This window comes from Prunus mume, linkage group LG5 (genome assembly GCF_029339155.1).
Source record: "Prunus mume cultivar Tortuosa linkage group LG5, ASM2933915v1, whole genome shotgun sequence".
NCBI lineage: Eukaryota > Viridiplantae > Streptophyta > Magnoliopsida > Rosales > Rosaceae > Prunus > Prunus mume.
Window position 1 is genome coordinate 18,184,840 of NC_142702.1, and position 26,708 is coordinate 18,211,547.

General features: G+C 34.6%; 2 protein-coding genes across 2 annotated transcripts; one reads left to right on the plus strand and one right to left on the minus strand.

The window, feature by feature from the left end:
• Positions 1–460: 460 nt before the first annotated feature.
• VAD1 (GRAM domain family protein) lies at positions 461–11,470 on the plus strand. Its single transcript, XM_089053664.1, has 18 exons — positions 461–868; positions 1,152–1,211; positions 3,328–3,378; positions 3,600–3,665; positions 4,018–4,113; positions 4,238–4,336; positions 6,263–6,363; positions 6,457–6,644; positions 7,090–7,130; positions 7,584–7,665; positions 7,798–7,884; positions 8,029–8,083; positions 8,414–8,480; positions 8,659–8,758; positions 9,916–9,977; positions 10,063–10,102; positions 10,359–10,663; positions 10,956–11,470. The coding sequence occupies exons 1-18, from the start codon at positions 674–676 to the stop codon at positions 11,202–11,204; spliced, it is 1,944 nt and encodes a 647-aa protein (XP_088909790.1). The 5' UTR covers positions 461–673; the 3' UTR covers positions 11,205–11,470.
• A 6,990-nt stretch (positions 11,471–18,460) lies between these two features.
• On the minus strand, positions 18,461–19,549 carry DAD1 (alpha/beta-Hydrolases superfamily protein). The gene has a single exon (XM_008234302.2). It carries the CDS (start codon positions 19,517–19,519, stop codon positions 18,461–18,463), a length of 1,059 nt encoding a protein of 352 aa, XP_008232524.2. The 5' UTR covers positions 19,520–19,549.
• Positions 19,550–26,708: the final 7,159 nt, after the last annotated feature.

Sequence of the window (26,708 nt, forward strand, 5' to 3'; positions counted from 1 at the left end):
TAAAATTTAGGACCTCGAACACAAGAGCAAATGTTCTTAATCATTTGAGCTATAAGTCCGTTGCATCAAAACAATTTTAGTTATTTGAATGCATTTTAAAAACACCTCTAAGTAACTCCTAATTGGCGTAACCATATTGAGTATGACGTGATATTACTAAAAGTTGGTGTTGTTGCCCCAACAAGAAGTGGGTAGCAGATCACAAATTAGCAAACTTGAACTTGGTCTTGAAGTTGGTTAATTTAGCACAAGCTATTTGGGCCTCCATTTTACCTTGTCATTCGGGCCGGGCTCAGCTCAAAGTACCAACCCACCGACCTGACAAATATAATCCGGAATAAAAAGACGAAAAAACCCCCCAAACCATAAGCGTCGTTTCCAAAAAGAAAAAGAACAAAAAAAACAAAACGTAGAAATGCAGCCGACTGATAAAGCCACGTGTAAAATCGTCAACGTCGCCGACTGACTCTCTTCAGACCTCTCTCTCAACTTTCCCTCGTTTTCAAAATTCACTCTGACGTAGACTGAAACTACACCCACCAAACAAACAACAACCTAACCGACACTTTTTGTTTTTCTAAACCCCCTCCCCTCTTCCCCCTCCGAATCAGAAAAGTCCATTTCTCGTTCTCGGACTCCGGACCCGAAATCCCTAGCCGAAGCCCCGTCCGCCATGTCCGTGGCCTCCGCGAGCCCGGAGAGGATCCAAGCTCCGCAGAGCCCGATCATGGAGCCCTCGCCGTCTAGGTTCTCCACCGCCGGACCGGCCTCCGAAGCTGAAGGCTCGTCCTCGCCGGTTCTCTCATACTCTGCCGACACACCCGATCACAGCGAGACTTGCAATTCTTCTTCCACCGTCGATCCTCAGGTCCTCTTCTTGCATTTAACGCACTTAGCTTATGTACTTGTGTTGTGCTACAGTCTGGAATGTTTGTGATTTTGGCAATACAGGCTTTCAAAATCTGACTTTAAATTCTTCTTTCTTTATTAGTTCGTTTTTACATGCCAATTTAGGAAGAAGAAATGAATGAATTTGCTTTATTTGTAAAGAAAATAAAGAATATAAGATTTGGTTGCTGGAGAAATGATTTTTAGTATAAACTGAGGAAACTTGTGAATATTATTTTGATTTATTTTCTTTAATATTATAGTCTGCAGCATCATTGAAGAGTGAAGAGTATCGCCAGTTGTTTCGTCTTCCACCTGATGAAGTGAGTGATCAAGATTTTCGGTTTTATTCAAAGTGTTTATTTTTCCCTTTTAATACAAATTTTGAGTCTTAACTCTCTCTCTCTCTCTCTCTCTACATTTATATATATATATATATATATATGCTCAAAAAAATTACTCAACCGTGAAGAAGGAAATCCTAGCCATTGTTCATGCAGTCATGAAATTCGAAAGTGATCTTTTAAATAAAGAATTCCTGATTAGGGTGGATTGTAAGGCTGCCAAAGATATTTTATTTAAAGATGTTAAGTACCTAGCCTCAAATCAAATTTTTGCTAGATGGCAAAGATATATATGGATATCTCCTTCTTCATTCTCTCTTTAGTTGGTATAGAAGCAGAAAGAATGTTACCACAGCCTTATTCTATCGATATATATCAAATAGGAAGGCAATCATTTCTGCCAACCAAAATTTGAGGAAGCCTTATACTTATTTACTGATGCACAACTCCTTATAGGTTCAATGCATGACAAAGAGGGCTAGGTTTGATATGGGACAAGTTCATCATTTGAGTATAAACTGATTGGTGTAGATCTGAGAGTAATAATGACCAGACTATTGCAGAAAATTAAGAAGAAAAATAATATCTTTTGAGGCTATTCTAGGATAAGAAAGGTTGGACCTATGATTAGTAAGAAAAAGATTAGTATTTGATTGTATTTAGATGCAGGAAGTTTGCTAAGCTAAACTTAATAGCTTACTGACGTATTGGAAGAATAGTAGTAGATAAAAAGACAAAGAATAACAAAGGAATACCTAGGAACTACACCTAGAGTACTTGCGCATCACACAGAGGAGGACGCATCAAAATCTAACATAGTTGCTCGCATATCAATCTCTCTTCCTTTAAACATTGCAGTAAATATACTATGTCATATATATATATATAATTATAATTATAAATAACATATATAAGTACCCAGGAATTTGTGAGCAGGCTCTACCTGATTTTAAAAGCACTAAGATCCTTTGTCACTAAGTATCAACTAGATATACACTGTATTCCCACCCTTTTGGGTCGGTTCTTTTTGATCTTCAATTCTTTAGTTTTCCTTGTTAACTTGCTTTTCTGATTCTGTATCACTAAGACAATCCTAATTTAAACTTTTAATTCTGTCTTACTGTCGTCAGAGTTGTTAGCATAATCTTTATTGTATGTTTAGCTACTTAGAAGGGGATTTGTTTTCCAACCACTAACCCACTTTTGGCATTGAAACATCCTTCACGTTTCTGAACAATGTTAAAAAGTCAAGAGTCTGTTCACTTTCACAAATGCATTGGTGGAGAAATCAGATGCAGAGTTGATCCGCATCGTTAGTTTTGGACAAAATTACCTGTTAAATTTGGTTTAGGAGCCTTCTGCCAAAAAAAAAAAAAAAAGAGTTAATATATGTCAAAATGATTGTTGAGCTTACACTCCCCAGGTGACTTCATTCTACTGAAGGTTACAAATATATGAACACGATTGGATAATTCTGATGTATCCTGTTTCTTGATGTTGATGACTAATACCATAGAGCATGAGTGGAAATCCACTTTTCCAGTAACCTAGAATGTGAATAGTTAGCTTGGGAGTAGCGTTTGGGCTGTAAGACATTGCAATGAATGATAGGAGTTAAGACGCCTGGTTGTCCCTGGATATCTTCGCTTTATAGTTAAGTTGTAAAGTTGTTATTGAAAGGACTATTAAAGCTTATTCTATCTTTTGCTTCTCAGAAAAGAAAGCTTGATTGTGGCCTGCAAGAATACACAGATTATAGGCTTCTTGGATGACATTTAGTCCATCTGTATATTGAAGTGTACTCTGTTCAATGTAACACTTCTGGCATATATTATATGTACGATGCAGAGGAACATGCCATTACATATTAATTCATATTAGTATAGTTATAAAGATTTCAATGTGATGATGAGTAGAGCAAGATTTGCTTCTCTCTCTCTCTCTCTCACACACACACACACACACACACACACATGCACAGTCACTCACTCACATACATGTATGCACAGAGTTGACTATATCTTCTATGTTATTTGAGTATATCTTTTGACTTTTTTTTTCTTCTGACATTTTCACTTTTCCCTTTTCACTATAGGCCCTCATTGAAGATTTCAACTGTGCATTCCAGGAGAACATACTTATTCAGGTTCAGGTTCATTTGATATGTTTTATAGGTTATTATTTTGAATATAGTTAGCAACACCGTTGTACTGCTTCTCATTGTTTGGCAGGTTATGTTTTACCATGCTATATTTTGGCTAAAATTTTACTGTTATATATTCTTTTTAGCATCTTGATCGAATGGCAATCTTTAATGAATAAATGTTCTGCTTGGTGTTGCTAACTTTAATTTTATGTATTTTGTAGGGTCACATGTACCTGTTTATTCATTATATTTGCTTTTACTCAAATATATTTGGATATGAGACAAAGGTATGGTGTTCAACTTGTCCTAAACTTCTATTTTAATGAATTTTACAATTGTTGCGAACTGAGTGCTATATGTCGTGTATTCCTTTGTTTCATTTTCATAGGACATTAGGCGGACACAGTTCTTTTTCCAATTTTGTTCCTAGGACATTTGTTGAGTGGTTTGTAGTCAGGAAGAACCTGAAAAGGGTGGTTATGCATAGAAATGAATGCAACTGCTTCCCATGAATCCAAATGGTTCCATAAATTATTTCAGGAGACTTAAAACTGATTCACTTTCCGTGTAATATTATGTTTTCAATTTTGCTTTAGACTGAAAAAATAGATTATGTACTAAAAGTAAATTCCACTTCAGAAAATAATCCCATTACAAGAAGTCACAAGCGTAAAAAGAGCGAAGACAGCAGGGATCTTCCCTAATGCCATAGAAATTTTTGCCGGAGCCAAGAAGGTAGTGCCAAATCTAATGTTTGTTTTCCATCTTTTTACTTTGTACTGGTGATATCTTGTAAATACCTTGCGTTCAATGCCATTTCAGTATCACCAGTGTCTTACACCTCTTATTGATTTGGCAGTACTTCTTTGCATCCTTTCTGTCCCGTGATGAAGCTTTTAGGATCATAAATGATGGATGGGCACAATATGTGGATGGTGGCAAAGCAAATACAGAACAGCAGTTGTAAATTTAATTGTATTACTTGTAAATTTAATTGTATTACTTAGTGGTGATAAATTTTATTCTGTTTAAATGTATTAATTCATTGATAACTTCTGCTTTTACCTCTACAGAATTTCATGAAAGAAGCTTTCATTGTGTTTCCTAATTAGTATGTGCTTAACTCGTTTTTCTTTCTTTTTGTTTTTAAAAAAGGAACCATATATAACGGGACATAATTTTTTGTAGTGTAAAGCTTTGAGAATTTGTGAGTGATTCTGTTCATCTCAGTATATATAGTTACAGGAAAATATGAAGGCTTAATTAATAGTCATAGAATCATAGGAAAGTGTAAAAGCCTAATGCGCAGATAATTTGTAATTAACAAGTGGCTCTTAACCTTCCCTAACATCTCCCTTTGATGTTCTCATTATTGGGGTGATATTAAGTGTCATAACTCAATGATAGTTTCAGTATGATTTAGTCTAAAAAATGATCAATTTTAATAATAATAATGGTGACAGGTTACTTTCTGTATTATCAAATTTAATTCTGCAATGGTGGTTAGAAAATGATGAGAACAGAGAAATGGTAGAGGTGAGGAAGAAGTATGGACAACAGATGGAATTTTGAACTTAAAACTTATTTGCAGTTTTTAAAATTTCATTTACAAGTCATTGTAAAGGTCTAATAATAGTTACAGAACATTGTGAAAGGCAAGTAAGGAACTAAGCCAAAGTACATTTGACACTGAGCGACAACTAGGGGAGGCTACCTAATCCATAGTTTATGATGTCATTTTTTGTTTCCCCTTCTTAACTTCAACTAGGTATCCATTTACCCAGTGTTCAATTTATGCTTTTATAGTGAACTTGATTTTTAAATATCATATTATTATCTTTATTTAGTTTTTCTGAAAATTACTCTAATGCTTGATATTATACTCTCCACGCACGAGGACAATGCTGATATAGTGCTTACATTAAATCAATTGAAATTCGAAATGACAATACAGATGTAGTCTTGTGTTTTTTATTGTTGTGGTTTTGTCCTTAATGTTGGATTTTGGACTGCTTCTTGATCATGAAGGGATGTCCATAATGTCTAGTACTAGTAGAAATCCAGTCTAGTTGTATAAGGTTTTCCACTCAATTTGGTTTAGCGACCACTGAATTGATTGTATTAACTTATCATCTCTGGTGGCTGAGAGGCCTCGTGAAAGGATGCTTGGTAATTAGTTATTTTCAGATCTGCATCTTATAATTGTTATTGTTGTTGCTGCTGATGGGAGTATAAAATACTTGGTCTATGAATGCGACTTGTAAGTCAAAAAAGAAAAAAATGAATTTCTGTAAGCTTTACTTATTGTTAATTCTTCCCTGTAGTTGCTGTTGTAAGTGCTTTTGTGTTACATGTCAACACCAAAATCCTGTTTACATGAAGATTCTCACCTGTTTCTCTGCTTAATCTTTAAACTTTAGATTTACAGTTTGAAGTGTATGTCTACAAGAGTGTGAATTCTGGTATTTTGAGTTATGGGGATGACTGAATATCTGTTATGTATGGATGTTAGTTATTCTTGATGTTTGTCAAAGACCACGATAGAGTGAACTTCTGTTATGGGTCACTTGTACTTGCAATTGTAGTTTTGAAAGGGTAAAACTAGCTAACTGTGGAGTTTATCACATATGATATCACATTCTCTTTGTTAACTTGAGCTGCGTGTAACACGTGTTTATGTATGATCAGTCTTTTGGTTACTCATGAGCTTTACATGTGCGCATGAGACTTCAGCAGTTTGTTAAGTTAGAACAGTTATTTATCTCTATTGCTTGCCAACCATGGTATATTACATTTTATATGTGCTTAACCAAAAATATAACATCATCCTTTTCTTTCTCCCACCTTCCTTCTCCTCCACCCTCTTATCTGCTGATTTTTCTTTCAGGACTCAATATCTGAGACCGGCAGCCAAGAGAATGGAGTTGTAATTGAAAGCGTGGAAAGCTCCAAATGCTTAGTTAATGAATTGGATTCCACTGACAGGTACTTCATGAGAAATATCTTTAACATTTTAGTCTGGTATGTGATGTTTTGTGACTGTGACTCAACTATGTTTATTGCACATACATGGATCAGGAATGAGGACGCTTATATTTCACAAGATTCTAAGCCTGCATCCAATGATGGAGATGATTCTGTGTTGACATCACTTCCAGGGCCACAAGATATTGCAGAAGGGGATCTAGAACCATCTCTGAATGGTGACCCTTCATGTTTGAAAGACTCTTTGATCTGGAAGGAGGAAAGTTATGATGCTCCAAATAGTAAGTTCATTCTACAATCTAGGATCATTGCTAATGTTTCTTCCTTTGTCAAGGACGAGCTTTGATCAAACTTGGATTCCTGTGTGTTTATAATCATCTTTGTGCTGCGCCATGTACCTGTGGAACACAATCTCCACTTTACCACACTTTCTAAAAGTAGTATTTGGGGTTAGTTGATCTGTGGATTTATTTCAAATTGACACAATTATACATGGATAAGTCCCTAGGTTTTGGTTTAGGTTCTAAAAGGGTAGGGTTGAAGTTGGTCATGGGTTCAAATCTTTCTAACGCGTGTGTTTGTGTGTGTTGCTAGGCGACTAGCTTTTGGTGATTTAATTGATGCTTCTATAATTTTTATTCTTCAAATTTCATTGTTTGAGCAATATTGAATCCATCAATTCCAATTTATGTCGTGTTAACTGAGCTGGTTATTTATGATATGCAGTTCCAGAATGTTATACAAAGGTTGCGGAGTCGCAGTTTCCGGTAGTTTTCTTTTCTTTTTGGAATAATCACATTATATTTATGATTTTTTCAAATTGATTGTTTTTATGTTGAGCAAGTACATTCTTCTCCCTTAAAGTTTGGTATAATAACAGTAAGCTTTCTTGAGTGGAACATAACACTCCATCTTTGTAATGTTTGATGTCTACATGACATTTTACCCCTTATGTTACGATGGGTTGATATGATAGATTGATTATATTATACTGAATATACCCTTTTGCCTGATGTATGTCTACATGACAGCATTCATATTGTAAACTGTAATTTTAGAATCTAGAGGGGAGGTTTTTGTAATTAGAACAGAGCTTGAGGGAGAGGAATGTAACTTACTCATTTATGTTCTGCGACATGTTTATTTATTTATTTGTTTTGAATAGTGATTCCATTATGGGAAAGTTTGATTTGAATTAACATCCAATCTATGAAGTGCAGATAAAGGTTGAAGATTTCTTTAATTTATTTTTTTCTGATGACGTGTTCACCGAATCATTTCATAGAAGTTGTGGAGATAAAGGTAAATACCTGGAACTTGAGGAATTCCACTATTTAGTGCATTATTCAGGTTTCTTGATGGTTTTAGAATATAGAGGGAAAAGTCTAATTTTTTTATCTGCTCTTTGCTTGGATGGTTTTATGCCTTTCTCAGAGTTAAAGTGTACTCCATGGCATCTTCATGAAACATTTGGGCATACCCGTGATGTTTCATTTCAGCATCCAATAAAACTTTATTTCGGTATGGCTGCATTATATGTTTTTGCATTTTTATGTTGTCATTTACTTCATGAATTTATTACACGGGCTTACATGCTTTGTAGGTTGACTCTATTTTATGTTTCACTCATTTTTTCACTTGAAATAATGTTGTGTTGTCATAAAGGTGCAAAATTTGGTAGCTGCCAGGAGCTCCAGAAATTCCGAGTTCACAGAAACAGGTTTCTGATATATTGTTTATTATGCCATTTTAAAATGTTTCTTGAATTGGTTTCCATAAATTATGATTATTATTGTCAGGAAGGTACGGCAAATTAACTTAGGTACCATGTCAATTTGAGATCGCACACATGCAGATCTGGTTTTTGCTGGCAAATTAATTCATGTATTATCCTTCTGTCTTGTGAACTTTCAACAAGCTATTTTCTTAAACTTCTACTTCTCTTACATCTGTTCTTCAATTCTTCTACCTTATATTTTTGTATCTTTAGCATAAATAATCCAATGTGTGTCTGTTATTTTCTTGACACATTAACTTCGACTCTTGCCAGCCATTTAGTTATTGAGACATCACAAGAAATCAGCGATGTGCCTTATGCGGATTATTTCCGGGTTGAGGTATAAGCTGCATTTCATCCAATTTCACATTTCCACGTTACGTGTTATATGTCTTAACACGAATTATCTTCATAATTTATTGATTACCTTGTTAAACCTTAGTCTTTGTATATGAAGTCACTTTATTTCTAACCAAAGACTACTTTTATAATACTTAATTCATATTTGGCCATGTCAGGGGCTTTGGGACATTGAGAGAGATCCTGATGGATCAAAGGAATGCTGCAATTTAAAGATTTATGTGAATGTGGCATTTTCAAAGAGAACTGTTTGGAAAGGTGTGCCTTGGACAACACTTGTTTATTTTTTGAATTTATCTTGGTTTGTGTTTGTCAATCATGGATATGAACAACTGACATGAAAAATGATTTGATGAGAACATGGCAAATGTCACAGTTTTCAACGAAAAGTAGACAACAGGCAATGACAGGCATGTGTAGTCCAGATGTAGTAAAATGTCATATGAAGATACACTTTTGTACTTTCTAGCAAAATGGAATATAAATGATAGTGGCAAGTTTTGAAGTTCAGTTATAAATGAGCTACTTGCTTTTGGAAGGTTTCAAGAGTATGATTCTGTAGCGTCCAAGCCAAGTCTGACAAAATAAATAATTTTAGATTATACATGTACATTTTGTTCACGGGGACATTGTCTCTTGGGGAAGTACTGATGGAGAGCATAACATTGGTTGCACCTCCTAGGCATTTTTGAATAAGTATTTTTTTTCTCTCACTGATTCAGTGTAATGACAATCTATCATTATAGGTTTACATGTGGGACTAAGGGGTTTGGCTCATAGCCCCAAGGCCTCACACACACACCCCTTTCCGGTTCTCTCTGTAAATTTTTGTTTTTGTTTGGGTAGTTCTGTACAAAACAAAATCCTGTGGGTAGTTATCCTATTTTTGTAAGGACCATTATACCCTTTAAAGTTTTGCAGATTACTAATAAAAGGGGTGTTTTTGGGGTTTCAAGCCTGTGTTTTACAATCATAAAATTTGAAGTTTGGGGCTGAAATGGATTTATTGATCTGGTCTTTCTTTCAGGAGTTGGATACTGACACAAGTGCTAGATTCTTTGTCCAATAAATAGAAGTTTAAATATGAAGAGTAAAATCAATCAAAAAGGTTTCTTTTCTTAGATATCATGGACAAATTCCAAGTATAGTGTCATGAACATGTTTTAGGCTTGTTTTGGCCTTGAAAGCCTGGTGAGGGTGCTGAACCCTGAGGGGATTTGAGCCCATTGAGGCTCGAGGAATTTGAGTCTTTGCCTTGGTCTGGCTTCAGGGTTTATATGCTTTGCAAGCATTAAAGTTTAAAGCATTTTTTTTTTTCAATTACAAGATTTAGATTCTGAAAGCGTGCTTGTGTGTTTGCTATACTGTCTTGGATTAAGCTTGATCTGATATGAAGTGAGTGTATGTGATCACAGGCAAAATAGTACAGTCTACCATGGAAGAATGTCGAGAAGTTTTTGAAACCTGGATAAACATGGTATCATTTATTTCTTTATGCATCTATGTTGAATTCGGAGTTTGTCAGAGTTACTTAAGATTGTGCACATTAATGTCTCTTTCAGGCACATGAACTGTTGAAGGCGAAGAATCTTGAACGAAAAGGTAGGACTGTTGCAGACACATAATTTTGATCAATGGGGGAAGGAGAATTCAAACTTGGGACCTCTTCCAACATCAGGAAGAGAAGCACCACTGGACCAATAGCTAGTTGGTGTATACACATAATTAATTGGGTTTCTGAACAATATTTTATTTGTTGGTGATGTAGATGCTGACGTTACTACAATGTACAATGATTCATGCAACAATCTTCAATATGGTTACCGTGATTAATTCATGTCATTATTTTGATAATCAGAGAGGATTCCTGCGGTTAGCATCATTCAGAAATGTGAAGTTCATTCTGAAATTGAAGCAGAGATGGGTGAATCTACAGAAATGTTTTATGAGCCCAGTGAAAATAGTACGGTACAACACATATCTGAATCCATGGATGCAAACCAGCGAGTTGGCAATCTGTTGCAAGGAAATCTGATTGATGCTTCCCCTCTTACATCATGGTTAAGGGAATCTGTGATGAAATTCCAGTCATCTTTGAGAAGTCAAAGCAGCCATCTTCCCTTAATCTTAGTTATTGTTTTTGCTGTGATTTTTATCATGCAGGTATTTAATCTCAATCAGATTGGTCAATTATTTATAATTATATGTTGACTTTGTGTCTGGAATCTACAATTACGTACCAAATAAATAGTTAGAGAGTATTACATATTTCCTTGGAATTGCTGTCATGTTGGATTGAGTTGCTGCTAGTTTGATCTTTGTTTTTCGTTGCACTAATTTGTTTACATGATGTTGCATGATGCATAATGTGACAATCGGAGGGAATTTGCATTGTATCAGCTTTCTTAATCCTTCTTTGCTGTTGGTAATATGTGTTTTGTTTCTTTGATTGCAGTTGAGCATACTCGTGCTACTAGCTAGACCCCAACATATCCATGTGCACTCTCCTGCGGAATACATGAGCAGCTTGGGCAGTGTAGTAGGCGAAAGATCGTCTGAAGTCGCCAATTGGCTGGAGAAGCGAATCCACCACCTTAAAGATGAGATGCACTTTGTTGAGACTCGGCTCGAGAGCATGCGGCATGAGCATGCTCTCTTAAAAGCTCAACTTGAGGACTTTAAGCATCTTAGTAAGCGTAGGTAATATCCAATTGTATATCCTTCTCGTTCTAGTGACGATAAATGAGTTTATTACCCTTTCTTTTTCTTTTCCTCTGGTTTTCTCATAGAGAAATGTATGTTGTTCAGTCCTGTAAAATCAATAAACTTGTAGAGAAACTCTTGATAGAAATCTATATTCTTCATTCCTCCTGGGATTGGGAATGGCGATCCACGGCTTGTCAAATGTTGTCAATTGATTCAAAGTAGTTAATTAAAGAGCACATAGCTTCGGTTTTTCCTTTTTCTTCACATCGTATGTTTTGTTAGCAGTTTTCAAATTAATAGATGGGGTGGTTATTATCAAAACTTTTAATTGTTCATTGGAAAATCTCGAGTAGGATAAGTTATTATGTAGGCTTTTATTTATTTACATTTTGTTGAAATCATTGGGAGACTACCGGTCTGGTGCTGCCTTTTTCATCCTAATTGGAACAGCCAAAATTTCAATCTGCTCCAGTGGTAGGCAAGCACCCTCTGGAATCAATTTCTGATCACAGCTTCTACCCTTCAATTCTAATTTCTTGTTCTATTTGTAGCATTCAGCGTAAAATTAATATGTACTCTGGGTGGGTGTTCCCAACTCCACGAGCACATGCTGGGCAAGAGTTCCTCATGAAGCTGTGAAGCTTACCCAAAAAGAATCAATCACGATATGTCCTCGACTCGTATTTTATGTGCTAATACTGGAAAAACCAATAGAAGCTTGAATAGAAAACGCTAGGGGTGGGCGAGGTTCGATTCGGCCTGGTTTTCACCTCAAATCGGAATTGAAATCAACACTATTTATTTGGTCTGGTTCGGTTCACTTTTGATAAAAAAAAAATATAAAATCAGTCTGGTCTGGTTTGCTCGAAAGTCGGTTCAGTTCCTAGTTTTTCGGGTTTTGGACCGGATTTTTTTTTTTTGTTGGGCTTAAAAATTCACAAATGATCCAATTTCATGCAAAAAGAGAGGTGATTTGGAGTTGTGCTTGGGGAAAGATTAGTTATGGGCTTAGAAATTTTGCATTGGGCTTAAATATTTTATAAAAAAAAAATAAAATATACATAGTTAGTCTGGTTTGGCCTGGTCTGATTTTTTCACCATAAGAATCGGAATCAAAGTCGAACCAAATCGATCACCTCTGGTTTTTAGTCAACATGGTTATTTTCAGCTCAATTCGACTCTCTTCTGGTTTTCTGGTGTGAATGCCCACCCCTAGAAAAACGACATCGTTTTCTACCAACAAAAAAAAAAAAAGGTATAGAAAACTTTCAAGCCCGTATCATATTATTTTCAGTTTTAAGTTTTTATTCAATTTTTTTAAATAAAAAAAAACTGAAAACATATTTGTTAACAGATTTCGTTTTCTGTTTTTAAAAAAGTAAAAACTAATTTTTAACATCACCATTATTTTTGGATTGTTTTTATTTTTTGTCGTCCTTTCTCATTCACTAGTTTTACATTACCACACATACATTGCACGCCTGTTACCAAAACTCGGTACTTGGACATGGCCACTCAACTCTTGCGTTTAGCTGCAAGACTTCCTGATCCAAAATTCGTTGAAAATTCATCATAACTCCACAAAATTCAACGAAAAATACTACAAACTCTTTGTAACATTCACTTTCATTCTACAACATCAAATTCACAATTTAATCCCAACAAAGTTTTCAGTTTAAAAAAAATTAAAATGATTAAAACTGGAAATGTGATTGATTCACCATATGGACAGTCTAAAAACAAACCTCACGTGCTCAGTGAAATGAAGCCAAGAAAACCTGGTTCGTGCTATACACTTCACTACATGACGTAATTAATGTAAAAAAATCTCCATTTTTGTTTTTTGTTTTTATGTTTTTGTCTTCCACATGCATTTTCAGTAGCCATAAGTTTACGTCTATCCTGGTTCACAGAACATGGTAGAATATCATGTGGTGCCGTCCATCTTGCGCATGCCTTTCATGCACCTAGGTTTTTATATATTTCTTTTCCCAGTATTTAGTTAATTACTGGGCAATTACGAATAGTTAGGCAGAAGCGAGATCTAGAAGTGGGTTTTGTTTGTGGATATGAATCTTCCCCATTTTATCTACAACAAAACAAATGGATATGATATATTTTCATGGACGTAACCTCAAATTAGATAAATATTTATGTTGTTTTCATCATGGAAATTTGAATGCATAATCCAACGGGCAATACTGTTCAAAAGAACGACGCCTTGGAGTCACAACAACAAACACATCAGAGAGACCCTACCCTAATCCTATCGGCCTTGCCCCTTAGCCTTCTTTAAATTGTGCAAATAAGATCATTGCAAAAGATCCAAAAGCCCTACGTACCCTACCATTTTGATCATGATTGATGGATTTTCTCAGGAATTGTACGATGTGGTGCCAAAATTCAAAACAGACATCATTGTGAGATTTTATCAGGAATTGCACTCTGGATATTGAAAAAGTGCACATGAAATATACGAGAATGAGCCGAAAAAGCTTGGCCTTTCATTACATCATAATAACACTCATAATTGGTGAAGACCACCACCGACCTCTAAAGTTAAAGAGCCAATGGATTTTCTACAAGTTCTCTCTCTCTCTCTCTCTCTCTCTCTCTCTCTCTCTCTCTCTCTCTCTCTCTTCTTTTTGGTGTTATGTGGTTGCTTGTTCTGGTTCACTACAGAATTGCTGATTGGTTGGTACACTACCAAGATTCTGAAATTGATTGGGTAAAATAAAGCTGCTGTATCTTTTTAAGATTTATTCTTAGCCTCTTCATAACAAGGTTTTGATTGGTTTGGAAATGTTCCACATTGTTCTTATTTTTTGTGCAGAGGATATTGAATTTTCTGAAGAAGATAAAGACCCTGATAGTGCAACATCTGAACAATTTTCGTCTCCTGGTTGTTAACGGCCGCTGTCCACATCAATTGTGGAGTTGACTTGTCCTGACTTGAGGTGTTGTCTTTCCCAAAATGATAGCATCATTTGTGGATTGGATGCTTCTATTTACATACATAAAATGTTTCATTATTCCATTTTCCTTCTTCTTCTTTGTTTTTTTCCAAAAAAAATCAAAATTTTTTTAATTTTTTATTTATTCACCCCCATAATCATACAAATAATATTGGCATGCTTTGTTCGCTTCTCAACATGAATAAATTCTTAATAGATTATGGAAGCATGTGGAAATGATTATGAGAGGATGAAAGATTGATTTAAGGCACGTATGAATTAGGTGCTTGTGAATGTTTTGCACACTCAAGGACAAACCCAAACACTCTAACTCTAAGAGATGTGCAAAGATGCTGAAAAAATCTAGAAACTATAGCTGCATATTATAGTTTCTAGAAGCTTTTTTTTTTTTTTTGCGAGAATAATGGAAAAGCAATGTTGGGTAATCTTGTGTTTTATTGATCCATATTAAATTTGCAAAGATTCCATCTCTATTTATACAGATATTTGAGTCTTTTCCTGAATAGGTATTACACCTATTCGAACCTATGCATCTTTTGGATTGTACCAATTTATATGTGTTGGAAAAACAATTATCAATGACTGATTAAAACAATTATATAAACAGAATTTATAACAATCTGTAACACAGAATACAGTATATGAACAATAAATAAAACTGACTTGAATTTGAGATAGAGGCTTGCAGATTTAATGCAATGTCCTAAAGACAGATAATTTCACCCTTCTCGGTGCTTGAAGTTCTACAGGTGACTGCCTCCCGGATTCAACTATCTGTTTTCTAAGCCCTAGCACTCGGACTTAGAATCTGGCGAACGTTGTTTGCTTTCCTCTCAGACAATATGAAATGCTTGTAGAATGCTTTTTTCTGTGTTGAACGTATGAGGCCTTATCTGATTTAAATAAACTTCTGAAACCTTATCAGAAGAGTCACAACTGTTAGAAAACAGTTAATAAAACTAATCCGAATTAATAAAAAATTATTAATTCGAAACCAAAAAATAATTTTAAATATGAAAGTGCCCCAAGGCCCAAGGCCCATCTTTTTGACTATTAAATATTAAATATTTTTATATAATATTCAAAGCCCAAATTGATTTTGAAGCCCAAATTGCTTCCACTTGGCCTACTTCCATCTACTAAGTGTGACACTTCCACACTTATAAGGACCTCACTCTTTCTACTTTCTATCAATGTGGGACAAAGGTTCTTGAATTTAATTCAAACTTCCAACAATATGAGTCACCTCTTTTCATGTAGGAGAGTGTGACTCAATGTTTGAGAACATGTATCTGAAGTGTTTTCACGCTTATATACATTTCCTAGATACATTTGCATCAAGACACACGATTAGAATGCTCGAAGTCGACCAATCTGACAAGCTGACGGGTCTCTTTTTGGCAAATTGCACCACTACTGCAGAGCAAGGGGGAAGCCACCTTAGGCACATGGGTGGCGGGTGCTCCTAACCCAAGTTGGAATTCTTGTTGTTGCTAGGTAGGTGTATGAAAATAAGCACGAATTCATCGCTAGTGTGGATATTAAATCCTCTAACTACTCACCAAAAACAAAATAGAATTGCTGATCGGTGCCAAGATTCTAAAATTGATGGGGGAAGTAGGGGCCAAAGGTAAGATAAGGCTGCTGTATCTTTTTAAGATTGAACTTGTACTATCGACCTTAGGCTCTTCATAACAAGGTTTTGATTGGTTTGGCATGTTCCACATTGTTACTCGGCTCTTCATAACAAGGTTTTGATTGGTTTGGCATGTTCCACATTGTTCCTCTTTTTCTTTGTTTTTTGGCAGAGGATATTAAATTTTCTGAAGAAGATAAAGACCCTGATACATTTGAAATTTTTAGTCTCCTGGATTTTAACGGCGGCTGTCCACATCATTTGTGGAGTGTGTTTTGCCCAAAAATAAGAGGACGTGATTGGATGCTTCTATTTGCATACTTAAAATGTTTCTTTATACATTTATAGTAAGGAATTATAAAAATAAATTTTCTTTATTTGATTTTTCTACACCTCAGAATCATAAAAATAATATGGGCCCTATTTTGTTGGCTTCTCAATATGAATAAATTCTTTTTGATGATCATGATAATGTGGGTTTGTGAAGACCGCTATGGCCTAATTTATCAACACATATGTTAAAAGTGTCATGGTCATGGCTATAGAGTCGTTCTATGGTGAGAGTGCAATATACGGGCCATAGATGTGAACATTCATAGTAGTCACATGAATTCATCTGAATAATACCTTCACTTAAGTTTAATGAAATGATCATGTGGCTAATATAAAGGTCCACATGAGAAGTTTATATATGACACCCTCACTATAAAATTTCGCCATGGCAATAGCAGGCATGGCACCAACTTGTGCAAGTGACATGACCATGGAGCCAAAGGCAAGGGCAGAGCCACCTCAGGCCTGTGGTGGCATGTGCTCCTAACCCATGGTACTGTCCATGATTTTTTGTTTATTAATTAAACTAATGAACATAAGTACTCTACCACTTAAATTCAAGTTCTCCATCCGTATAATGTGGATCTTGAACTAAATACTCACAAAATAAAAAACAAAAAAGAATCTATTGATATACACCTTAAGCCCATGTTTGGATGAGGGAAATAAACTTGAGATTTTGACGAAAGTCAGAATTTCTAAATTGACATGAACCAGTTCTCATGTTTGGATAAACAAAACATGGAATTTGGAGGTCATAAATCTCAACTTTAAATTCTATGTAAAAGTTGTCATTTTTAAAAGAATAAGGCTACTCTTAGCACATTTCCACATCACCTTATGTGACAGATGAGATGGACAATCACATCAATTAAAATTATTTAATATTTTCTTTTCTTTTATGATTGATTAACACTTAAAAAAAAACTATTAATTAAACTTTCTTTATTAAAATACACTTCATTGATTTAATTAATGTGACATATGATATGAACATGCCACATCATGTGGTATAAAAATGCTGGATAAAAATATGGTAAGTGTAGCATTACTCTTTTTAAAATCCCAAGAGAGATTGAGTTTATAAAAAAGAAGAAGATAACTTTACAAATAAATGTTAAATTCCGTGTTTTAAATCCATTGCCCAAGAAACTTTACAAATTCTAGAACATTAATTTCTATAATTTATGAAATCCTTTGTACTTTTAGATCTCTTCATCTAAATGCACTGAAACATTAGGTTATATGAGATATTATTCACCATGATATGGAGTGTACATAAGACTGGAGAAAAACTAGGATAAGTAACTTTTTTCAAAACCCTGCTAAGCAGACCTAGAATTTATAGCTTTGGGGGACTTACAGCTCCAATAAAAAAAAATTAAAAATTAAAACACATATCAAGACAAGTATTTACAACAAGTACACACAGAAGCCTAATGGTAGAAATAACTAAAGAAGGCCTAATAAGAAAACAAAAGGCCAAAATAACCGCAACAAACTAGAAACAGAGTAACATTCAAGAATGCCATGAGCTTAATCAAATACAAAATTTCCTTTTAAAACACAGCATAATATAGCATTAAAGTATGTGTGAAAAGCTCGGAGGGGAGGGGGTAGTTCGAAAAGGAAAAGATTAAGATTAAAAATAAAATAAAATTTAAAAAAGCCACTGTAAAAGAGATTTTGGGTAATAACTAATTTTTTTAATTTCTTACAAGAGAAATCTAGAACTTCGGGTGCAGAAAAAAAAATATTTTTAATCACTTAAATTACAAGCCTAGCAAGAGGTAATAACTAATTTATTTGAACTGATAAGATGCCAATGACATTACCATTTATATAAGAAATATTCGCATTTTCACATGGGAACCATGGAAGTCTTAATGGCACTTCCGTGTGGAAAAGAATTAGGGCCCTCTTATTAAAATATTATTGTGCTTTGAGATTATTTATATGGAAGTCCTCTTATTAAGGGTTCGTTTGAAACTGCTTATCTAGGAAGCATTTATGCTCATAAGTACTTTTAATAAAAACGTACTTATTATAAAGATGTTGAAATTTTCATAAGCACTCCCAAGCAGCATTAAATTGCGAAATTAGAAAAACCAATGAACAAAAATTAAGAGGAATAATAGACTTTAGAAATTGTATATAAAAGTTAAAAACTCGTGTGCCCTACAAAAATGAGAACACCCCACCACACTTCATTAAAGGGTGATTCTATTGTATGTATTATGTGCCGTTGTGTACAAGTCCACCATTCAAAACCAAGTTGCTCAATGACCCTTGGTAACTTTAGCAATAACATCATGCCATCATCTCATTAAAAGGACACTTGGAACTAACAAAGCCCTTCACCAAGTGGAGGTATGTCTTCAGATCATGACAAGTGGCGAGGCTGCTTTTGTTCAGATAGGGTGACTCCTTGCTACTAAGTCTCAGCTCCTGTCCCATGTCAGCATATACCCATTGCGTGTCTTCCACGTACTTGAGAATCCATCTTGTCAAGTTTGCCACGTGGACATTCTTTGTGCTTTCCACATCATCTCCATCTTCAAATACAAAGCCAGGTACTTTGGGGATTGGATCATCTGAGTTGACAATTCGGAGTATCCGGGTTCCACTTTTGTCCAGCTGGCATCTCAAGCTCCTATTTCCGACGCGGGGCCCACCGAACGATACCACTGTGACCATTGGTGCATTTGCAAAGGTGGCAGTTATGTCATACGCGCTCAGAATGGCGAGGGCTGCTCCAAGGCTATGACCTGTTATAGTTAAGCTAAGTGGCTCATCACCGTACAATTCGATGATTTTTGAAATCTCCTTCCTAATCATGTCTTGTAAGCTAGAGAAAGTGGCAGTTCTTGAAGTGTAAAGGCTTAAAAAGCCTCTTTCTACCATGGGCCCACCACTTTTGGGTCCCACATAATCCGGCACCTCAATCAAGGTGGCTCGTAGATTTTCAACCCATTCTAAGCACGTGATGGTGCCCCGAAAAGCAATCACAACATCTCGACGTCCCAATCTCGCTATCTCCTCTTTATCTTGACAAATCGCCACGTAGCCAATCCAGCTCGACTGAGTAGACATCCAACTTGGCACTCCTCCAATCCAACGCGGCATTTGTACTCCACACGTGGCTCGTAGATTTTTGGTTACCCGGTATCCGGTTTGCCCAAACCCGGACCGGGCCAAGAGTGAATTTCTTGGAAAACGACATGTGGCATAGGTTGGAGACATAGGATCAGAGTCAAAAGAGCGATAGGCAGCCTCCACAAACTGACCGTAGCGAAGAATTTCAGAGCGAAGGGTATGATCAAGAGGGTCTAGCAAACACTCCCAATTATTGCTTCCTTGATATTCCATCCACCTCTTCCCCAGTTTTGGTGACGGCTGGGTTGTGTCCACACTACTGCATTGCATAAATGTCGAATCAAGCTGCTTTAATGACAATGACGTGGCAGCTGAGAATGCTAAGTTGGAGTTTTTCCTAAATTTCTCTGAACGATCAGTTTTGGTGGCAAAAGAAAGGTTTGGAGAATCAAGAGGTGGTGAGGTGGGTGAATTAGCAACAGCCCTAAAACCAAAGGCAACCCTCATATTTTCTGGTTTTTCTTCTCAAATATGGAGGTTGGTCAAGCTGCTTGATTCTTTTGCAAGTTTTGTCAGGACCCGAGAGATGCATGGTTTGGTTTTATAGCTAGCTTGCATGCCTCACAAACTCAGAGAGAGAGAGAGAGAGAATGGACGATGGTGCATGCACTAAAACAAGTAGGGAGATGAGGTAGATTGGTAAAGATAAAAGATGAAGTCACTGAAGTAAAAGGACTGAGGCTGCGCAAGGAGGACTACGAGACTGGTGGAACCCATTCAATGAATCGAATTAGAATATTTGATAACGACAAATCTTCCTTTCCGCCCAAGGTGATGCTTTCATGGCATAATATATAGGTAAGTCTTGCATTCAGTTGCTTTTGGTATATTTTTAGTTCTTGCTTACTAAAGTGCAAAAGAAAATTACAATTTCTTTTATTATAATGGATAAAATCGAATCATCAACCTTTTCACATTCTAACTGATTATCCACCATATCTTACTAATTAACTAATTATTAATAGTAAATTGAGCTTAGACCCATAAAATTCATTTTTAATCACCTACAATCCATTCCTTTATTTTTCTATTTAAAATACCCAATTTTTTCAAATCAAACCCGATGACTAGGATAAAAAAAAGCAAGTTACCTAATCTAGCTTAAAATATGATTTATTCTATTTTTCAAATTCCAAAATTACCCCTATTTATAAGTTAACGTGTTATGTGGGGGGTGTAACTAGTGACATATATTGAAATTAGAAAGATTTTCAAAAGGTTGCAATGGATGTAGGAAATAATTTAGAAACTTATTTAAAATTAAATTCAACTAATCTACATGTGATTGATTTCCCCACTCCTATTTTATCCACTTACACTCCTTTTTTAGTTATAAAAAAGGAGTGTAAGTGGATAAAATAGGAGAAAAAGGAGTGGAGAAATCACCACTCTTAATGTTTTGGTTTATTTAATAAATTTTTTGTTGTTGTTTTCCTTTCCAAATAATGTACATATACACATTTATAGGTATATTGTAAAATAATTTACCTATGGAGTAAATAATGTACCTATATTTTCTATAAATTATTGTGTACCTATTTTTAATTTATGAAAAATGTACAAATATTCCAATTACAAAGTAACTGGTTTAATTAGCTATACTTCACTAATAAAGTTTATGCATATATATAATCAAAATGAATTTAATTTCTTAGATACCAAATTGCATGCTACCGATAACCATAGTTTATGGGAAGAAGGCGAAAAGGACCTACAAAAATATTATCTATCAAGTCTAAAGTGCATAGAGACTTGTTAAAAAGTCGAAGCAACCAATTCTAGTACAAGTCCATGACAAACAAGCAATTAAGAATAAGGTGGTTAACAGTTTCATCGTAGCGAGAAAAAAATAGAACAACAAGAGGCTAAGGACACACTACGCTTTTGGAGATATTCATCTATAAGAAGTCGACTCTGTAAAGCTTTCCAAACCACCAGGCTTTTTCTAGGCTGAATGGCTTTATCCTAAATAACTTATGAATGAAGACTTGAAAAATAGAAAGTTCAGATCATTGAAATAAAATTTGTAGTAAACCCCACAAAGTGTCCCTCAAATAAGATTTGGGATTGTACATATATGTAACTTTATATATGGCTAATATTGATATGTTATTCTATGTGACTTCTCGTGTTTTGTCACATTGTTCCTTTTGTGACATGTAACAATAGGTCACCTAATTCATTTTTTGATGGTTGGCAAGTGGTCACATCGTATTTAATATGACGACAGACAAGTTGTCACGACGTTCAATTTGTGAAGCTTTATAAATTGTCACTTTATTTAAAATATGACATATAATAAATCATCATATTGTATAATTTGTTATGCCAAAAAAACATCTGATTTGATAATACATGTGAATGATTTCATGACAATGATCTTAATAAATATAATACTATGCATCAAGAATAAAAAAGCTTCATATCATAGATGAATAATATCCAAAATAGCATATGCAAGTTAAGTATTTGCTTAATAGTATATCCAAGGTTCTAAACACGCTTAGTATTGTAAATATGTAAATATGATCCTAGGTTGTTGCCGACGACATCAAAGTTGCACGCAACATTGACATCAACTGTGCATTATCCAGCCCATCATTGTTGGATGCCTCCAGAGCTGCCATCAAATTTGCCCTCAAATTTGAATAATCTTCCTGCACACTTTGCATATTTGTGGCAAGCATCTGTACTGTATCTTGTAACTTGCTAAGCTCAGAATTAGAAGCTCCAGAAAAAACAGTAGTTGAGATATTGGCTTCCATTTGAGGAAAAGCACCAAGACCACAAACTGTCCTACCTTTCACTCCAAGTACATCACCCATGATCTTGAACTCAGCCTCAATTGGAATTCCTATCGAATCAGCCTCAATATCCTCATCAACTCCTCAATTATCTTGGCCCTCGGTTCATCTACTCAAAATAATTAGGGTTTAAAACTGATATGTTTATTCTTCTCTCGAGGATGAATATATATAATACATACAGAGTGGTTACAAATAGGAAATATGTACAAAATCTCCTACTACTCAAATTAGATAATTACAATAAAATAGAAATTCTATTCCTAATAGGAACAAATTCTATTCCTAATAGGAACGTTGACTCACGCCAACACTCCCCCTCAAGTTGGTGCATAGATATCAGTAATGCCCAACTTGTCAAGTGAGTCTTCAAATCAGCGCTTTGACACTGCATGGGTCAGGATATCTGCAAGCTGCTCTGAAGAAGGCACAAAAGGTATAGAAATTAATTTAGGGCAATGATTTCCCCACTCCTATTTTATCCACTTACACTCCTTTTTTAGTTATAAAAAAGGAGTGTAAGTGGATAAAATAGAAGAAAAAGGAGTGGGGAAATCACCCTTCTTAATTTATGCTCCAGCTTCTCCTTAATGAAATGCCGATCAACTTCTACATGCTTAGTTCGATCATGTTGCACTGGATTGTTAGCAATTTCAAATGCAGACGAAAAATTGGTTCATAGCACGATATTTATAAAAATAATTGCTATGAATAATAAAAAATAAAATTATTTTATTTTACGATTTAAAATATAAATAAGGTTAAAGCTACTTAATAAATGTATATACTATTCAATTTCTTAATTGTTATACGTACAAAATAAATAAATTTAAAGCTACTTAATAAGGAAATAAATATATATACACACACCATTTAACGATCCAACCGTCAAACTTGTTTGTATATAGTTCAAAATCGTATACCCCAAAAATAGCAAAAAATAAACATTCAAAGACCTAGTAACGGGACAAAAAATTTCAACGGTTATAAATGAAAAATCACGATTTAACAGTTATTTTAACTCCGATTTTGATGATTTTTTACAGCTACACTCCTTGACCCTATATGAATACAATAACTAATTCGATCGTCAATTTAAAATATTTACACTAGTAGATACCACAAAATCTTATGTTATATTTAACAAAAGTATAAATAAACTCTTAATTATTAGTGAATATATTGTTTTGATGGCATACGAATTCAACAAAACTAGTTTCAACGATCCAACCGTCAAACTTATTTGTTTATACTTCGAGATCATATACACCAAAAATTGAAAAAAAAAAACATTCAGAGATAAAGTAACGGGACAAAAAATTTCAACGGTTATAAATGAAAAATCACGATTTAACTGTTATTTTAACTCCGATTTTGATGATTTTTTACAGCTACACTCCTTGACCCTATATGAATACAATGAACTAATTCGATCGTCAATTTAAAATATTTACACTAGTGAATACCACAAAATCTTATGTTATATTTAACAAAAGTATAAATAAACTCTTAATTGTTAGTGAATATATTGTTTTGATGGCATACGCATTCTGCGAAACTAGTTTCAACGATCCAACCGTCAAACTTGTTTGTTTATACTTTGAGATCATATATGCCAAAAATTGAAAAAAATAAACGTTCAGAGATCAAGTAACGGGACAAAACTTTTCGACGGTTATAAATGAAAAATCATGATTTAATGGTTATTTTAACTCCGATTTTGATGATTTTTTACAGCTACACTCCTTGATCCTATATGAATACAATGAACTAATTCAATCGTCAATTTAAGATATTTACAATAGTGGATACCACAAAATCTTATGTTATATTTAACAAAAGTATAAATAAACTCTTAATTATTAGTGAATATATTGTTTTGATGGAATACGCATTCTACAAAACTAGTTTCACCGATCCAACCGTCAAACTTGTTTGTTTATACCTTGAGATCATATACGCCAAAAATCGGAAAAAATTAACATTCAGAAATCAGGTAATGGGACAAAACTTTTCGACGGTTATAAATGAAAAATCATGATTTAACGATTATTTTAACTCCGATTTTGATGATTTTTTACCGCTACACTTCTTTACCCTATATGAATACAATGACTGAATTTGATCTTCAATTTAGAATATTTACACTAGTGGATACCACAAAGTCTTATGTTATATTTAACAAAAGTATAAATAAACTCTTAATTGTTAGTGAATATATTGTTTTGATGGCATACGCATTCTACGAAACTAGTTTCAACAAACCAACTGTCAAACTTGTTTGTTTATACTTCAAGATCATATACGCCAAAAATTGGAAAAAATAAACATTCAGAGATCAAGTAATTGGACAAAACTTTTCGACGGTTATAAATGAAAAATCACGATTTAACAGTTATTTTAACTCCGATTTTGATGATTTTTTACAGCTACACTCTTTGACCCTATATGAATACAATAAACTAATTCGATCGTCAATTTAAAAAATATATTTTCTAACAAAAACCCAATCCGAACAACAATAATATATTTTTCTAACAAAAATCCGATCCGATCTAAAATAATAAATTTAAAGCTACTTAATAAAAATATATATACCGTTTATTTTCTTAAGTGTTATGCATACAAAATAAAAAACAAAAATAAATTGGTTTAGGCGACGAAATGTTTGGATTACAACATGCAAAGATTTTAAAAAAGAATTTTTTTATTTTATTTATTTTTATAAGGACTTTGCGAGACAAAGTTTATTGTTTTGTCACTCAAAGTCATTTTGTGTGACGAAAGACAATTCGTCGTGCAAAGTCGCTTTGCGCGACGAATTGTTTTTTGTCGCGCAAAGTGACTTTGCGCAACGAATTATTTTTCATCGTGCGAAATTTGGCGTGCAAGACTTTGAGCGACGATGTATTGTCGTCGCGTAAAAATTTGTTGCACAAAGTCACTTTACGCGACGAAAAACAATTCGTCGCTCAACATTTTGTCACGCAAGGTTTTGAGCGACGAAGTTTTGAATTTCGTCGCGCAAAGTGACTTTGGGCGACGAATAATTCTTCATCGCGCAAAATTTAGTCGCGCAAGGGTGATTTTTTACTAGTGTAACTTATATCAGGTTTAATAAGTGTTTAAATTAGGTTATACCTTGGACTGGTATTCCACCCCAAATTCCACCTCTCAAAATACATGAGTTGGAGATGAGTTGTGGCTCAAAATTTGAGTTTCCACCCCCTTGGGTTGGAGATGGCCTAACCTTAATCTCATCATAAAAAGAGGGCTGAAATAATTTCTGAGAGCAGAAGTCTTGAGGCAATCGTGTCTTTTGCTCTTGCAGCTGCTACGACTGAATGAGTTCTAAGATTGTGTACTCAAGGAAGATGACGTCAGATATGTCTTCTATATATTTCAAGTTGTGTGACAGATCATGAACAAATATATGGAAATCTAACACGTCTGTTCATTTAAGCCCTTAGCATCCAACAGTATATACACCCACACACTTTCTTCAACACCAAAAGGAAATAAAAAAGTTAATCATCATTATTCATCAATCTCTTTGGCTCTTTTGTTCAATCCTTTGACAATTTTGTTTTTCTTTCCAATTCAGGAATTTCAACACCAAAACATGAAAATTCTAATTCCTAAATTCATAAAGACCACTCAAAATTTGTGATTGCCATTGTTGATGATGAATTTTAGTTATAAAAAAAAAAATTTGTTTTATGACCTTAAGTTATGAAAAGTGATTATTTTTAGTGTTTTCGGATTAGATTAGGATCTCATTTAAGTTTTGCATAGAGCCTTCAAAATCTCAAAACCGGCTCTACTTATGACTTATAGCCTCTGTGCTTAATTTATAAATACAACTATCACATTTCTCTATATATAAAATAAAATAAAAAATTAAAAAACATTTTTAGTTGTGTGCCCCAATCTTTGGTATATATGTTCACGTTTCCTTAATGTCCCTGTTTTATCGTAAGTTGGGCTAATCATTTCATTATTTAAAATGTAAAATCTTGACTTGCATGTTGGCATTAGATAAGCTGACACGTAATTGTATGAGGATCTTGAATAATGATATCTCAAAACAAAACCTTCCTAGAAAAGTGCACACATAGATTCTAGGTTAACTTACAGTCCACGCAACTAATGATTAATGATGATAAGCATCATCTACTAACTACAGGAACTTGAAACGATGGATGGATTGAATGGGGATAAACTATACCAGCAAAACCAAGAAAAGGTTTACAGTTTACGTCATGCATGCAAATCGTGAAAAATGAATGGACATCGATGCATGATTTGAAGTTTCCACCAAAATCCTAACACCGTGTATTATACCCAAAATGGAGCCTCCATTTCCATGAGAAAGACAGGGCATTTCAGAATTGATGGTGACATGATATGCCGCTGGCAAATTAAAGAACTTGAAACTGAGCTACATAAGTTCCTCGTGTGCACAGTCCAAATAGCTTGCTCCCTAAAATTCCTGCCACCTCCAAACTCTGAACATATTATTTTCGAATCCGCATGCTATTAATTTCTCTTTTTATCGATTTTCCCCTTAAATTTAGGGCAAGATGCCGGTGTCCGAT

What these genes read in the sequence shown, in the direction of transcription:
- VAD1 (XM_089053664.1), top strand. Translation starts at nt 674, where the DNA reads ATGTCCGTGGCCTCCGCGAGCCCGGAGAGGATCCAAGCTCCGCAGAGC. An exon ending in GCAAAGCAAATACAGAACAG is followed by an intron (nt 4,337 to 6,262) that starts CAGTTGTAAATT and finishes TGATTTTTCTTT; the next exon opens with CAGGACTCAATATCTGAGAC. An exon ending in CTGTGATTTTTATCATGCAG is followed by an intron (nt 10,664 to 10,955) that starts GTATTTAATCTC and finishes CTTTGATTGCAG; the next exon opens with TTGAGCATACTCGTGCTACT.
- DAD1 (XM_008234302.2), bottom strand. Translation starts at nt 19,519, where the DNA reads ATGGAATATCAAGGAAGCAATAATTGGGAGTGTTTGCTAGACCCTCTT.